General features: G+C 51.4%; 4 protein-coding genes across 4 annotated transcripts; 1 reads left to right on the forward strand and 3 right to left on the reverse strand.

The window, feature by feature from the left end:
* Positions 1–1,411: 1,411 nt before the first annotated feature.
* Positions 1,412–3,630, reverse strand: B0I36DRAFT_356555 (uncharacterized protein; the record flags this gene model as incomplete). Its single annotated transcript, XM_046157647.1, has 4 exons — positions 1,412–1,732; positions 2,402–2,526; positions 3,123–3,303; positions 3,607–3,630. 4 exons carry the CDS (start codon positions 3,628–3,630, stop codon positions 1,412–1,414), a joined length of 651 nt encoding a protein of 216 aa, XP_046004175.1.
* Positions 3,631–7,688: 4,058 nt separating this feature from the next.
* Positions 7,689–8,540, forward strand: B0I36DRAFT_436935 (uncharacterized protein; the record flags this gene model as incomplete). Its single annotated transcript, XM_046162869.1, has 2 exons — positions 7,689–7,967; positions 8,008–8,540. Exons 1-2 carry the CDS (start codon positions 7,775–7,777, stop codon positions 8,538–8,540), a joined length of 726 nt encoding a protein of 241 aa, XP_046004176.1. The 5' UTR covers positions 7,689–7,774.
* Positions 8,541–9,197: 657 nt separating this feature from the next.
* B0I36DRAFT_436936 (uncharacterized protein) lies at positions 9,198–10,397 on the reverse strand (the record flags this gene model as incomplete). The annotated part of the gene is made up of 4 exons (XM_046162870.1): positions 9,937–10,397; positions 9,544–9,794; positions 9,418–9,495; positions 9,198–9,342 (listed from the first exon to the last, which is right to left on the reverse strand). Exons 1-4 carry the CDS (start codon positions 10,012–10,014, stop codon positions 9,198–9,200), a joined length of 552 nt encoding a protein of 183 aa, XP_046004177.1. The 5' UTR covers positions 10,015–10,397.
* Positions 10,398–12,655: 2,258 nt separating this feature from the next.
* B0I36DRAFT_257597 (geranylgeranyl diphosphate synthase) lies at positions 12,656–13,654 on the reverse strand (the record flags this gene model as incomplete). The annotated part of the gene is made up of 1 exon (XM_046151028.1): positions 12,656–13,654. The coding sequence occupies one exon, from the start codon at positions 13,652–13,654 to the stop codon at positions 12,656–12,658; it is 999 nt and encodes a 332-aa protein (XP_046004178.1).
* Positions 13,655–15,007: the final 1,353 nt, after the last annotated feature.

Below are 15,007 nucleotides of genomic sequence, written 5' to 3' on the forward strand. Positions count from 1 at the left end.
CGAGCTTGGGGAACCCGCCTGGACGGTGGAACCATTCGAGACCGCAGGAGGATGGACAGAAGGTTTCGGGTGACTGGAAGAGCTCAGTCACACGGCTGCATAAAGAACAGCCGCAGTCAGTCCTATATTACCCGGAAGGAGGGGATTCGGTGACATACAAGAAACGTCATGATGGCTGTTTTCCAGGACAATTCACCAGCTCACCTGAACGAGTCAAATTCGCTAATATGGAGTACCAACTAACTAGAGTACTCGTTCTACTAGACTTTTGCTGAAGCCAATGAGAGAATTTCGTTTATAGCTTTGATTCTTGATATGTGTCCCATTCTTAAGTGATTGTCTCCCTGGGAATGAGTAGTAGTTCTACGATGCCTCATTGCAGTCTAAGTACGCTGCCGAGCCAAGAACGCAAATGTGTAGCACGTTATGCATAATGATAGTGTAGCGGTATATCGTCCTGAGGTGCAACTAAACTGTACACCAATATGCGACTCCTGTCGATGATAGGGTCGATTCCATTCTAGATAAACATGCAGAGCTTGCAGTCTAGGTACCCTTCATCCTCGCTCCTCAGCTCTTCACCTCAAGGCATTCTTTCTAGGTATCATTCCAGGAGTCTGTATCATTCCAGGAGTCTGTATTATTCCAGGAGTCTGTATTATTCCAGGAGTCTGTAAGTACCATAGTGATAGCGCCCCCAGGGTCTGTTATGTCTTCTCGAGTCTCTTAAAAAGGATCATTAGTGCTAGATAGCCTCACACGTGGTTGCCTTGCTGGACTCTACTTTCGGTGAAGCGCTTCGGAGGCGAAAGTAGATGCTTCCAGTTCATTGCGAATGGGTCGAGTTTGCGACTTCTGACACCTGTTCATAGTCTACCTCGGCACCGCTTAGAAATTGCCACAGCGTCCAAAGACAAGAACAATCGAGATGATACTTCTAATAACTTCGCTTGACGAGTTCGGGTCTGTCATGATGAATGGCGTAGGTGTCTGATCGAGCACTGCTCCCGGACAACCAGATTAAAGGAAGGCCAAACTTGAACGCATTATAAGAAATATCACAATAATCAACACATAACCCAATGACATATGAACCTGCTGCTTCTTACGCAACCCATGTGGCGGTTTTCGCTAGGGTGCTCTCGCATGAGTTCGTGGAGTTATTTCTGGACTTTTACGTAAAAGTCCTGCGAATCTTACATGGGGTACTTGAGGTCCATAAGCCATGCGATCTGGCCATACTTGCTACATATCGTCACACAGGCCTATTCAGTCGATTGCCTTTGTTCTACCACGGAAACAACTCTGTCCCCGCTTTGATCAGGCTCCTGGACGTAGCGCATTTACAGAAAGTCCGCTATCATGTCCGTCGTCTTCGCAAAGTCTGTTTCGTACGGGACGTCCTCAGACATCACTGCGGCGAAGCCAATAGACTTGATGTCTTGCTTGTGACCAACATGAGGACCTTTTCGACCACCCACCAACCGCTGGACCACTTGTCGGTTCGCGTTCCAGCGGGAACACGCCACATGGCAGTGATCGAACCATAGCCCGCGTCTGTGTATGCTTGTCGGAAGAAGGCGACAACTCGTGATGGCTCTCGCCGTGGAGTACGATCGAACATGTATGCGGCGCCGGTGTCTTTATCCACGTGAAACAGGATCCAGTCGTCGCCGTCAAGCCAAGGGATCACCAACGCTCCCGTGGTCTGGTCCGTTTCATCTGGAACAGTCTTTCCCAGGGTCTCAATGTCAAGTCTTTAGCTCTCTAGCATACGGAATGACGGCAGAACCATACGTGTCGCCAAGAATGTCCCATACTCAACGTCTTGAGGATCAAGAGGATGCTGTTGCAGTCGTTTGGCTAAGATGGCGAGAAGCTTAGGTCCATGGATCCGCCTGAAAGCCTCCTGACTTGCAGGTGATGATCCCGTCGCTGCGTGCGGTTGCTGAGACTGGATGGCATCCAGTGTCGGAAGGCGAAAGATATGGAATATCAGCCGGCCTGTCGTATAGAAGTTGTAATTTCTCATTGAATGCGACCGTTCTAGATGTTGACCAGCTCCTGATCTTCTTCGAAGCCTGGATCCAGCGGACCAACGCACTTGCCGTCAGAGTTGGGCACTAGCCAATTCGACCTTGGTCGATCGCGGCGATGAAGCGAGTTCCCTCATCAGCCACCCTGGCCAGGCTCTTGTCAGGATCTTGGAGATCCCGATACTTCTCGTCGGGCATTGCTCAGCAGTGTCTTTCGTGGGGCGAGTAATAGATCTATAACAACGACGAACTGTGAGCGCTTTCCATGATGAGCGACACTGTTGAAAAAGTACGTATGGAGTCAGAATGCGCTTGGCTTGGACGGCAAAATAACGTGAGTCGAATTCTCCGGCTTTCGAGCTCACTCGGTCGCAAGATAAGCAAGCTTGCCCCACATAGTCGGTCGGTGATAAGGAGTTGAAAGCCTTAGCAGGCAGGCCACAAGTTAGGGGCGCGTCCCAGACATCCGGTACCAGGAGCGGAGGAGGATCTACAGTATTCGTGGTACATTATTGCTAGACTCAACATCAGTATGGTTCAGCACCTCTAGAAATATGAGTTAGACGTAGGTCTACCTGAATTTCTGTCTTTAGTATCCTTTGGAATGCCCGGCGCGGTCTAGTTTCGTCGGGTCTTCCTTCGGGGTAGAGCTGGTTCAAGCCATCAAGGGTATGCAGCGTATCGTTTATAACAGTTTAGCTTTCAATCCAAACAGATTATGGTTGCAATTTTCCACAACGGGGCATATAAAAAAGACTGGTGCGGCAGAGGAGAATGAGAAACAGTTCAAGACTACCACACCCGTAGGACATGCGTCAATATGTCTACCTTCCTTCTATCGGCATTAGGGGGTGATCAAGATGCGTTATCGACAGCGCTGGGAGCGGAAATAGACTTTCCTCGCTGCTCCAGTCCTGAGTTAATACAGCCGAATACGCAACTAAACCAGGATTTTGTCCTTAAGCCCGCCCTAAATAGTGATTGCTCACGCATCGTGAGCATCCAGACCAATAGACGCGGCTCGCCCTTGCCACTCGTGTGCGCAGCTTGGCCTAGAGAGGAGAACAACCCCTCATTCAAAGCTACACAGATTGGGTCGAATAGCAGCATCAATATCGCTCAACTCGGCCAGGAAAACCAAGCTCCAGCTGAGCGACAAGAGTCGCTCGTAACTCAGGTGTACAACTATCTCGACCTGGGAAACCCAGCAGTAGCATGGAGCTTCCACGAAGAGCTCAGCAGTATCAGCGACATATCTGTGCAGCAGCTACGTAGAGACGACTGCATAGCAAGCAGCCTAGCAAGGCCACCTTCCAAGGTGGGTTTCATTCCACGGGACATACATGTCAAGGCAGGCGAGTCGCACTGACAGATTGATAAACCACAGGGCAGTGCAGCAGCCCAAGCACAGAAGTCCCCGCGCTGGAGGGCCTTGAAGCTGTACATCCAGGCGTGGGAGGCATTGTAGGAGCAGAACAACAGATCAAAAATCCGCGAGTGATAGCAGATCCACTCACACAACCGACAGATATTGTTTGATTTACTATATAGGTCGGCGATTAGCACATACTTTTCTAGGCACGCAATTCGACATGTTTTCTCCGGAGCGCGTGAAAAAAGAGACAGACGGTTGGCCATAATCCAGGATTGTTGTTATAGCTGCTGTATCTTCTGTGCAATTACTACACGGGCATGAAGAATTGCTACCCGGGCATGACTCTTACACGGGCATGACCTTTTGCAGCCTCTGATTGGTCCATCCCTTTTTGTTAGTGCATCTAGATTCTGCCAACGCTTCCCTTGTACCTCGGGATTAGCTCTCCACCACGACGATCGACGAGACATATGGAAGCTATTCACTAGCTAGCTACTACACCAATTACCTCTTGTCGCATGTCAAGCCTACTGATAATGATTGTTCGTGAAAGATACCATATTTGTCAAGGTCCCAGGGCTCCAGGCGTGGTGTGTTAGGCCCCCTGCTGAGACCAACACTCAAACACACGCTGTATCAGGAATATCCAATAGCCTCATCTTCCAAGGCATCTGCATCACAAAGCAGGTCATTCCTTTGTGCTGAAATTGGTCCCCTCTTTCCTTCTTTCATAGTCAAATCAACTGCCCCTTTAACCATGCTCTCATCCGTGCGTGCGACACTCTTCCTGTCGCGATCAAGGCCGTCATTATGTCCCAGCCCGGCTCTCGATCTAGCTCAGCAAGCAACCAACGACTTCGAAGCTATCAATTACGTCCTCGAAAACGACAGCGGCAGAACCAATCTGAGAGTTCAAGACCACCTTCGTCTAATAGCACAGGGACGAGCATTGGCCCACACTATGGCGTGGGAGACGACGAGGCACTCTGTAATGCTTTCGCCTCGTACCCAGAGACCTTCACGACCGCTCCACGCCCCCATGGATCGCGTGGGCTGAACGAGCCACCATAGGAGCTGCGATTCGATTATGAGATTCACCTATCGAATGATTTCCCAACCCGAGGAAGACGGTCGCAACGAGTAAGAATGCCTATACCAGGCCCGGAAATCGACCAGCCACCTGCCTGCTCTCCACAACAATCAGCACAAGAACAATTCTCTCCAACAAGACCCCAGTTTCAGTCCGCCCTTAGGCTAGTGCGCGAGGTGATTGGGACAGATCGAAGACTTACCATCGAGCTCGTCCGGTCATACGAACGAGTCCGCCAATGGCGCGAGATATGGGGCTACTCGCCGCTCAGTTCAACTCCATTCGAATCATCTCCGCCATACTCGCCTCCCCGAGAAAGGCACTCTCCGCCTATCGCCTCGCCGCCCTCGCCCGACCACCCCTTGTCGCCTGTCCCTGACCCGATCCCGAACCCACCTATCCCAGGCGACCCAGCGCCGTCAGCCGAAGTCCTGTTCGAGTGGGTGAATACTTTCGCGAAGGCTAATGGCTTCGGTATTGTTCGACGAAATGCCTACTCATATAAGGGTCGGAAGATCCGGTACTCTTTCCAATGCGATCGATTCGGAGAACCACGCCCCTCAGAGAGTACCGGTATTCGGCAACGGAAGTCTCGAAAGTGTGGTTGTAAATGGATGGTCATTGCCGAAGCACTGGAGGAGGGTAGATGGCTTCTACGACACCACGATAATTCCGAGCATAGCCAGCATAACCACCGGGCCAGTATCAAACCATCCGCCCATCCCTCCCACAGACGACTCACTACACCTATCAGGGCAACAGTCGAATCGACAAGCCGTCGGGTCGGAATTCGGGCCCGTGACGTACGCGCGATCGTCCTGGAGCAGCATCCCGAGTCATCTTTTACACGAAAGGATATCTATAACGCCAGGTCTCGTATCAGTCGAGACAAGTTGAGCGGCCACACTCCTACTGCAGCACTGATCAAGCTGTTCGACGAGATGGAGATTCCCTATCTTGTTAAGTGGGCGGATGATGAGCCAAACCGCCTCGTCGGTCTTGTCTGGACCTTTCCGTACTGCCTCCAGATGTGGAAGCGGTTTCCTGAGGTCATCAGCTTCGACAACACATACAACACCAACCGCTTCAAGCTTCCATTATTCCAAGCAACAGGACAGACCTACCTTGGTTCTGTCTACAATGCGGCGTTCGGTCTGATCGACAACGAGAGACGGGAGGGGTTCCAGTTCCTCTCTGAGACCATTCGACAGATCTCAGAGCAGCACTCTATTCGCCAACCGGACGTTATCATTACTGACTTCGACGGTCAGATGAAGGCCGCCCTGAATGATCAGTTCCCTGATGCACAGCAGCAGCTGTGCATCCACCACATCAATTCTAACGTCTTGCTCAAGTCAAAGCAGAAGTGGGTCAAGGGCCAATGTAGCAGTAGTAGTCCCGACAGCAGCAACGGGGAGGACTACGCTCCACAGGCACAGGCTGAGCTCGGCCCGAAAGACGGACAGTTGGTCAACGCGCAGACAGCTGAAGTCGTCCCTCATAGCCATCGAGGGGTTCTCATGATGTGGAAGGTCGTCTTGTTTGCGGAGACAGAGGAAGCTCACGAGAAGGCGTGGGGAAGCCTCTGTAGGGAATTTGACGATCAGCGGGCCATCCTGCGGTATCTCCATGGAACCTACATGCCTGTCAGGGCGCAGTGGGCACGATGTTTCATTCGCAACTATCGCAACTTCGGCATCCGCGTCACATCTGGGACAGAAGCAAGCAACAACAACATCAAGAGCTATCTCCTGAATGGTATGAGCAATCTCTATCGGCTTATCGAGGCTATGCAGGACATGATGAAGGACCAGGAGCGAGATTTCAACGACGCCTGCGCAGCGGACGAGGTACTTACCGCGCGAGAGTACATAGGGTCCAGCTCGGAGTATCTAGGCGAACTCCGGACAGCACTCTCTTCGAAGGGTCTCGGGCTGATCAACAAACAATATCGGCTAGCAAGGAAAGCAATGCCGACGGGGAAGAATCCGTTCCCTGACCCCATTGGCGATTGCAGTGAGGACTGCTCGGTTTCGACCGAGCTTGGAATCCCCTGCTGCCACACAATCTACTCAAAGCTGGTGAGTGGCACGCCTCTCACCAAATGGGAGGTCCATCCTCGGTGGCGCCTACGAGAGCCATCCTCTCGAGATCCATACCGACGAATCCTCGACCCTAAGATCGCCACTGCTCTCCGTGGCAGACCTAAGAACACCACACAGGCTGTTCCAGCGCGGCTAGCCATTGAGGCAAGCAGCCAGCCGAGTAGCCAACGAGCCAGCAATCCAGCAAGCCAAGCGACAGGGCGCAGACGAGGTCGACCACCAGGAAGTCACAACAAGTCAACGCTAGCTAGGCTTGCTCTGCAAGCGAGCCAACAGGCCAGCAGCCAGGCTCGTAGCCAGGCCAGTGCCTCATCCCAGCGCCAGACGCGCAGCCGGTCAGCTGTTCTTGGAGCTGGAAGAACTACAGGAGTACGTGCCAACGGACGGAAGACGCAATCTAGCATTCGCAGGCGAAGGAGTCAGTGGGAGCTGCTTGACAGCGACGAGGAGGTTCTTCCATCTATAGTAGTTAGAGGATAGAGATATAGATAGCTGCCCTCTAGGGCGTGCTGGAATTGGCCGTGTTCTGTATTGAAAACCAGACCTTGTTTTGATATACGCCTAAGACCTGTTCTAGAGGCCTGGTTGACCTGGTTGGTTCTGACTATACCGAAAGCACGGCCTTGTTAAGAGAGCTTGCTTCACCGCCTTTGCACTGATGTACCTGTGGGTCGAAGGAAAAAAATGAGCGAATCAGAGGCGATAGAAGTCATGCCCGTGTAAGAGTCATGCCCGGGTAGCAATTCTTCATGCCCGTGTAGTAATTGCCATCTTCTGTGTCTCTAGCCACTTGAATGAGTCGGCTACGTTGGACCCGTCAATGCCCCTACTCAGAATCGGGTCGTCGTACCATTCCATATAGCCCTGATATATCGTCCGTTCTATTTTGGCAACCCGCATCACAATCCATTTGTTACATAATGCCGAGATCTTTGTCACAATTTGCGCGCCCAGGGGGTTTCTATTTATAGGAGCTCCACCTCTGCATCCGCTAGTTTTCCTTTGTCTTGAACCCTATAAAGTCTAGAGTTGAGCACACCTCTTTCGTCGTCATCGAAAATCACGATTGCAACTGTGCGACTGTGAATACAATTGCTTCAGCACCTGCCGCTACTCATTATCTTTACTGCGCCTTTACCTTATCCAAAAACCTTTGACAGCAACTAAAATGCATCTTATAACATCCTTCATCGCCGCCATGGCCTTTATGCCAAGCAATGTCTATGCAAGACATCATCATAAACTACTAAGGACCCCCAGCGGAGTCACCGTGGAGCTGATCAATACTAAAGGCGATATATTCTATCTTCAAGGCTTTTCTGCCAACCAATCTGTGACTTTGCGGCCTAGTGCTGACTTGGGTTACATTGGAAAAGTCCGGCCCATTCACTGAAGCTGCAGGGCAAGCCGCCTCGTCAGACCTACAGGCCGACTTCCGATGCGAGCTTCGTAATGCTGGCCAGAACAACAACCGAATCATCGTCACGCGAGACAAGAGCATCGACTTCACCTTCGGAGTTGGTAAAGCTTGGACACTTCAGCCTGGCGGGCCTGTCGAGGCTTCTCACTTGCGCGTCACGTGCGATCCAGCACTGAGAAAGACAGATCCCGATCAGCGTGTTGAAATCCGCGTAACTCTGTCAAAAAGTTCGGAGGAGTTTGCGCGCCAGCTTGATTTCTCGGACTCGGAGGGTCGAAACGACCAGATGCAATCGGTTGGTGGCACTTTCACTCATGTAGAGCTCTTCGTAGGCCCTGGAGTGGACAATCAAGCGCTCCGTTGCAAGGCATTGAACCGCGGGCAAGTCGTGCTGCTCAACCGAGGCATCAACCTGAACAAGCAAACCTTTGGCGACGGGGGCAACGGGAGGTGGACAGTTGCTGGAGGGCTTAGTGAGATCGACGAGGTCATCTGTAGTCCGACATTCCGCTAGAGGAAGACTAAGCACCGACAAGCCTGCTTCTCTACCCTCGACCACATACCAGCCATGTCCCATAGTATAGATTTTCATTTGTAGTAGCTCATCTTTATCTGTTCTATTCTGTCTTCGATTAATTAGGAAGTCCAGAGGAATCTGAATCACACTATAATCCGGATGTGACAGGCGGCTGAAATGGAGGCCATCTGGAGTTGCAGTCCTATCCAGTCTTGCTCAGGCTCCGCTTACAACGGCCCCATTCCACAGGACGAGCAGTGTACACACGACATCTGGGCCCTTTCCCTCTTTTGCGCCTATGGACTACCGTCCTACAGAATCGTTGGATAAGAGGCTGCACACTGCCAGAACAAGCGCAGCGTGCTTTGGTTTTAAGGCGACTAAGCATATCGTCCGGAGAGCTTCCGAGTGGAGCTGTTTGGATACGAAACGATGGCAAGGCAATGAAACACGAAGGGAATAAAAAATGGGTTGCTCAGACGTAAAGACATGCAATGGTCAGCAAGTACGCGGAAAGTCTAGAAGAAGCTACTATTTGTCATGACAGCCCAGTTGATTGGCGCTCTCTGCAGCAACTGCGACTGCACCTGCACACACCGCGGGACGCACAGCGTGGCTGTTGGGCCTTAATAGCACCAACGCGGCCATCTCTTTTCACAGCAGCGACATCAGGGGCTGCGCACCCAAGACTGTAAGCCCTCCCTCCTCTGCCTTGCCCGCAGGCTGGAGGTGTGCCGCCTTGTCTGACTTCTCAATAAGGTTGTCCCCGTGCAGGCCAGAAACTGGCACAATGCTGATTCTATCAGACGCGTGTGACATGGTCAGTCTCGGTGGCCTTGCTGCGGGGGCCGCATTATAATCGCACCAGTCTTACTTGGATTGCGCCAGCTTGATCTTAGCGAATGAGTGTGCGACCTGCGCGAAGACAGTCTCCGACCAGTTGGTCAGGTCCCTGAGTCGCGTTAGTCGTAGATAGACATTAACCATGGCAGTCACTTACATTTTAGTAGCAATTATAATCAGCTGCTCCTCGACACGGAGCTTCCCGGAAGACAGGAGGGACGCAAGCCTTTGGCTCGAACACGCTCCGTAGTCATCAGCAGACGCATCTACAGCCCAGAGGGCAACATCAGCATTTCCGGGAATGTCTTCGGTGGAATGATTAGTCTTTTCCAGATGTCGAGGATAGTCATGGTTACCTGTGATCGTGTATTGGGCCGAGGGGCCGTGGAATGAAACGGGCCTGCCTTGCTGTCGGTAAAGGGTTGATGTCACGATAATCGCAAACCCGACTCTTCTCGATGGGTGCAATCTCAGGAAGGGAAGCCCCGCACTAGAATTGAATGTTTCAGCTGGGATGGAACCAGGGCCAGTCATCTTTCTCGTGATTTACCGTGAAGACCAGGTGCCAGGTCAGAGTCTTCTTTCCGGCGTCTGCATCTCCTAGGACGCACATTGCTTTTGAAGCCATTGGACTTGTGTTCGAGCCTGACGTAACTACAAGTGCCGGACGAGGACATGTACGTTCTTGGTGACAGCGGATTAGGGATCATCCTGACCCTAGACCAAGCTTTATGGGTTTTTGGTCTAGTCTATCGGCGGAGCTCGTACAAAGCCGAGGCAAGCAGCTTGTATCTCTCTCTGGGGTCGTCGTGTTGTTTGGAGAAGAGATCGTTCCTTCCGCCCTTCATATGCTAGATCGATGAGTGCTGCAATGCTACTTCCAATGGCAGGTGAGGATGAAAGGCACTGACTTTCTGGCAAGGGTTTCTTCAAGGCTGTATGCACCTCTCCTCCCGGCCAGAATTTTATAGAGATCACATGGCGCTTGCTATCTTCGTGCTCCAAGATTACTATGATTCCCCAAGTCCCGTCGATGGGGATAATGGACCCCCTTGTCTCCCAGTGGGGCCACGATGCAATCCTTCTGGTAGGGCTCTGGCTGATGTCCATGCATGGTCTGTTTTTGTCATCAGCTGGAACCATGGCCTGTTCGGCTGGCCGTCATATTTGTGTGTTTACGGGCTTTCCGATACTGTAGCATTATGGCTTACGGCCAGTTAATTCGCCTGCGGTACTGTCTGGCTGGATCTTCCATACCATGGATCGGTACAAAAGATATCGGAAGATTCTGTTTTTTTTCCTTCTAACGAGCGACGAATGTTAGCAGACTGTCCCATATCAAAAACTGGAAGCTCCTGAATGATAGTCAGCCTGATAGTTTCTAGGGGAACTCATCCACAAGAACAAGCCACTGTTTGCAGAAAGAAGAAATGAAGATGATACCATAATTTCGCGGCTGCTATGTACCTCAATTCTACCGCAGTATCACACCATGGATAGCGGCAAGGTCATTTCCAACTATTCATCGGTAATGGCCGTGCGTATCATCATTCACCTATCTCATCGCACTTTTGGATGAGATATTTCTCGTAACAGTTAGGCACTAAGATAAAGCAATCCACTGGGTTCTCGTATCTTTTACTGCTAAGACAGCCCCCCGCAAACTAGCCTATTCTGCCATAAGTTGGTGCAAAGGATACCACGGACGTTGAAGCCCAGATCCCAAGGCGCTAAGCACCCCCTCGCCCCTGTAACACATGATTTGCTTGTGGGTCATCCAGCGGAAACAAACTTCGGGAGGCCTCTATGTGGCTGTGGGAGAGACCCCCACCTCTGTACTTGGTAGGGAACACACAGAGTGGGGCCCGACCCACCGTGTCTTCTTACCTCGTTTAACGTTAGCAAGTCTCACTATTGTTGCGAACAAACTGTTCACGCTCCGAATCACGCACGGACACATATTTGTGGTGGTTGGATAAAGTGTCCTAGGAAACTGATTACACAAAGAAACAATCCCGCGCTTACAGCAGGTCTGCAGCACCTAACCCATAATTATGGCAGGTCAGATGTATAGCATCTGTGTATATGTGTGTGAAAATCAGCTCAGCATTCATCTTTCGTAAATGTGCGCTGAATTACCTGTTTGGACCGCTCCGCGCTCGAGGCCTATACTGAGTTTGCGACATGGTGCCGGCGATTTGTGCCCTGCCGAGGCGAATCAGAACGAGATCGCGATTGAGCGGTATCTGGTCTACCAGGAATTTGAATAGCGGTAGGTGCTTCTTACTCCCCGGGATCATGAGTGCCCATGTCGTGCTGTTGCGAGGATCATCTTACCGGCCATTGCCGGCATTCGACTCAATGTCCGGCATCTCCGATCCCCGTCCAACCTGATTCCAGCTGAGCAAAACGCGCCGCATGATGCTTGCGTCCAAACGCGATCGCGCACTTGCAGGCTTCTGTGCAACGTCGTGCAGACCCCCTGCCGTAAAAACCTCTCGACACGACACTGGAATCACCTATTCAACAGATGCTGGTTTTTAAGTATTGCCGCTTTATGTGCACACAGCGACATGGTCGAATTTTGCAAGAACCCGGGTCTAATACTTGCTTATTTGCTCACATGGGCAAGGCCCGCACCGCCCACGCTCTACTGTTTACCTCACAGAAGCTGGGTAAGTAATGGGTAGATTTCCTCAACCTGCTTCCTCCCAGACGTTATGTAATTGCTCGTGTGCTTGGCTGTCGTGAGACCTTCACTTCCTTACGCATGGCTACAAGAGGCAGCCTTGGAAGATATTAACAGCCGCCAAGGGCGGACTTGCCAGGTCTTGTCGCTGGCTCTAGGCGGCGCAAAGTACGTTGATATGCTTCTTGACTGAAAAAGTACGAACGTCACTGGTTCAGTCCTTCACTGCTTCACGACGACCGCAAAGGTAAGGCTTGTGGCACCATTTTCCACGTGTCCCTCATGGGTCACCTTGATCATGATATCGTCCCGTAATAGATGAGTCAAAATGGGTCCTATTTATGGAGTGTCCGCGTCCAACCTGCGGTGACCCGGCGTGATAAGTGGGAATTGGCACTCCCGCTCAATGTGGAAGGGGCAATACATCCATAGCTTCTCCAGATTCTTCACGTGGTCCATGGATAAGTCGGAAAAACAATTTATTGTGTAAATTTTGTGCGTACACTATGAGCTAGCCGAATGGATGCGGGGTAGTTTCGCACATAAACACAATATGTCCTCGACGGCTCTCTAAACCAGATTACGAAATCATCCTGCTGTTCAAGGTGTCGAGTATCTTGGCATGTTGACCGCGGCCATTGTCCAACTGGTCGGCCAGTTTCTGCGAGCGATCAATCAAGACATCCAACACCTTCTTGGTGTAGTCAAAGCTGCCGGTACCTTGCATGTACTTGACTGCGCGCCGCTTCACCTCGACGTCCGCCGTTTTCTGCTTCAGGATGTTCAACAGCAGCGGATTTGATTCGTCGGAGCGAATGCTGTGGATTATAGGAAAGGAGAACTTCCCCTCTGTCAAATCCTCACATATCCCCTTGCCCTGCGTATACGTGATGTCGAAAAGGTTCTTGTAGTCATCAGCGATCTGGAAAATGAGACCCATGAGATGAGCGAGCGGCACGCAATCCAGTAAGGCCGTGGACTCGGCTTGCATGAGCTTTATGGCAAGACGAAAAAGCCCACCGGTCTTGTTGCCGACCATTTCGAGATATTCCGCTTCCTCGGGGCAGTGGAGAGTGTCGCGCCAAAAGAGGTCCATCCCCTGACCTCGGTGGAGATTGATCACCTCTTCGACAAAGATGTCGTGAGCCTTGGGATTATCAAGTCGCTTCAGCTCGCGCAGGGCCAGAAAATAGGCGTAATTAGCAGAATTGATTGTCTGCGGTGTGCCAAAAATACTGTGTGCTACAGGTTGCCCTCTGCGAAGCAGCGAGTTATCCTCGATATCGTCCAAGAGCAGTGATGCCGTATGCAGTGTACTGACTACTTTGATTATAATGTCGAGGCTCTCCTGTGGCACTTTGAGCCACTCGTTGAAGGCATCCAGTATGAGGCTCCGGATTTCCTTGCCTGGATGTGAAAGTAGGTAATTGTAAGGCCCAAGGAGGATTTTCTCCCTACCATACGGCCACGCTGTCGAGGTCACGGTAAAGTCTGCCGTCGCAAAGCGGCAGGCGTCCCATGAGCTCGGTTGAGTCGATGGGGAGCCCAGGGTCTCCTGGGCATAATTTTCCGACACCATTTCGGTGGAGGTTTTACTTTAATGTCCGATTGCGTGCCAATGGACGGTCTCAGAGGCTGCGTATCAAGGTCAACTCTTTGGTCCGCCGTCAAGACGAGCAGCAATAGCAGCCGGTGTGAGGTCAACGTCTTCTACAGCCAATTGACATATCGAGGTCAAGATGTAGGCACAAGACTTGCAGGCATTCGCTTTCCTGATTGTGGTTGATAAGGTAGAGACGATATGGTTATAGGATAGTAAACCACCACAATCACGCCTGTTTGGGGCCAAGCTTCAACGCTGTTTGTTTGTATGCTGTATATCAATCTGGTCTTACCTCATCCTAAACATTGTGCTACATTGTACTATGCTGCATGGATTGATCTTGCTGTTGTTGGCCAAAAAACATGCCACAAGTTTGAAACAAAGAGGTGGAGGTCATTTGTTGCGCATTATGCGTACAGTATTACCAGGAAGATGAACATCAGCGTGGTCGCTAATGGTGAAAGGATGTTGCTGCTTCGGGGCGGGAGCGCGGGGAGCAGATATCTTTGGTGGGCTCAAGAACGGCTCGTAACTTCACCTTGAACACGACACTTTACTCGACCAAAATTTGAAGCAGATACTTAATTCCAGCTCGATTAAAGTACACAGACACCATAATTGTACCATTCATCGCAACACTCGACAGCTTCGCAGATGGCTTTAGTATGTGCTCGCAGCAGCATCCACACCACAACAGTAGGAGGCGACGCCAGTGCGTATTTCCAAGTGCTGCCTAACTCGCTGCCAACCTGGGCCAACCTTGGGGTCCAAACCTACTTCAAGCTCTCCTTCGTAGGGACGAATGCCCGATACTTCGACAGCGTACTTGGTGTGATCAATGTGCTCTTCTTCCTTGGCGGTATAATCGCCGCACTGGCCGACAACCTGGCTGTCGACAGTTTCCGCCGCAGGCATGCCTTAAGAGGGGCATACGCACTGACTTTCATTGCTGGCGTCTTGACAGCCGGTAGCGCTCACATCGGAATGCTCACCGTTGTGCGAGTCCTTCGAAGCACTGGCCTTAGCCGTCTAATCACCCACAGCCCAGTTCGCCTAGCCGAAGTATCGATGGTACAAGGACGAGTCTTACTAACGGGACTCCACGGATTCTTCATGGTGTCTGGGTACTCAATCTCAGCTTGGTTTGGCCACTGGCGATCCTTTCTGACCGATCTCACGTTTGGCTGGAGAGGGCCCCTAGAATTCACTACATTCCTGGCGATGGAGCTTCTTATTGGCGGCATCTTTATCCCAGAATCATTGCTCTGACAGTGTATGAAGCGGGACGAACTTAAGAGAAGGCCCTAGGTTGGAAAGTTGGGAAGTCCC

This window comes from Microdochium trichocladiopsis (genome assembly GCF_020744255.1).
Source record: "Microdochium trichocladiopsis strain MPI-CAGE-CH-0230 chromosome Unknown B0I36scaffold_17, whole genome shotgun sequence".
NCBI lineage: Eukaryota > Fungi > Ascomycota > Sordariomycetes > Xylariales > Microdochiaceae > Microdochium > Microdochium trichocladiopsis.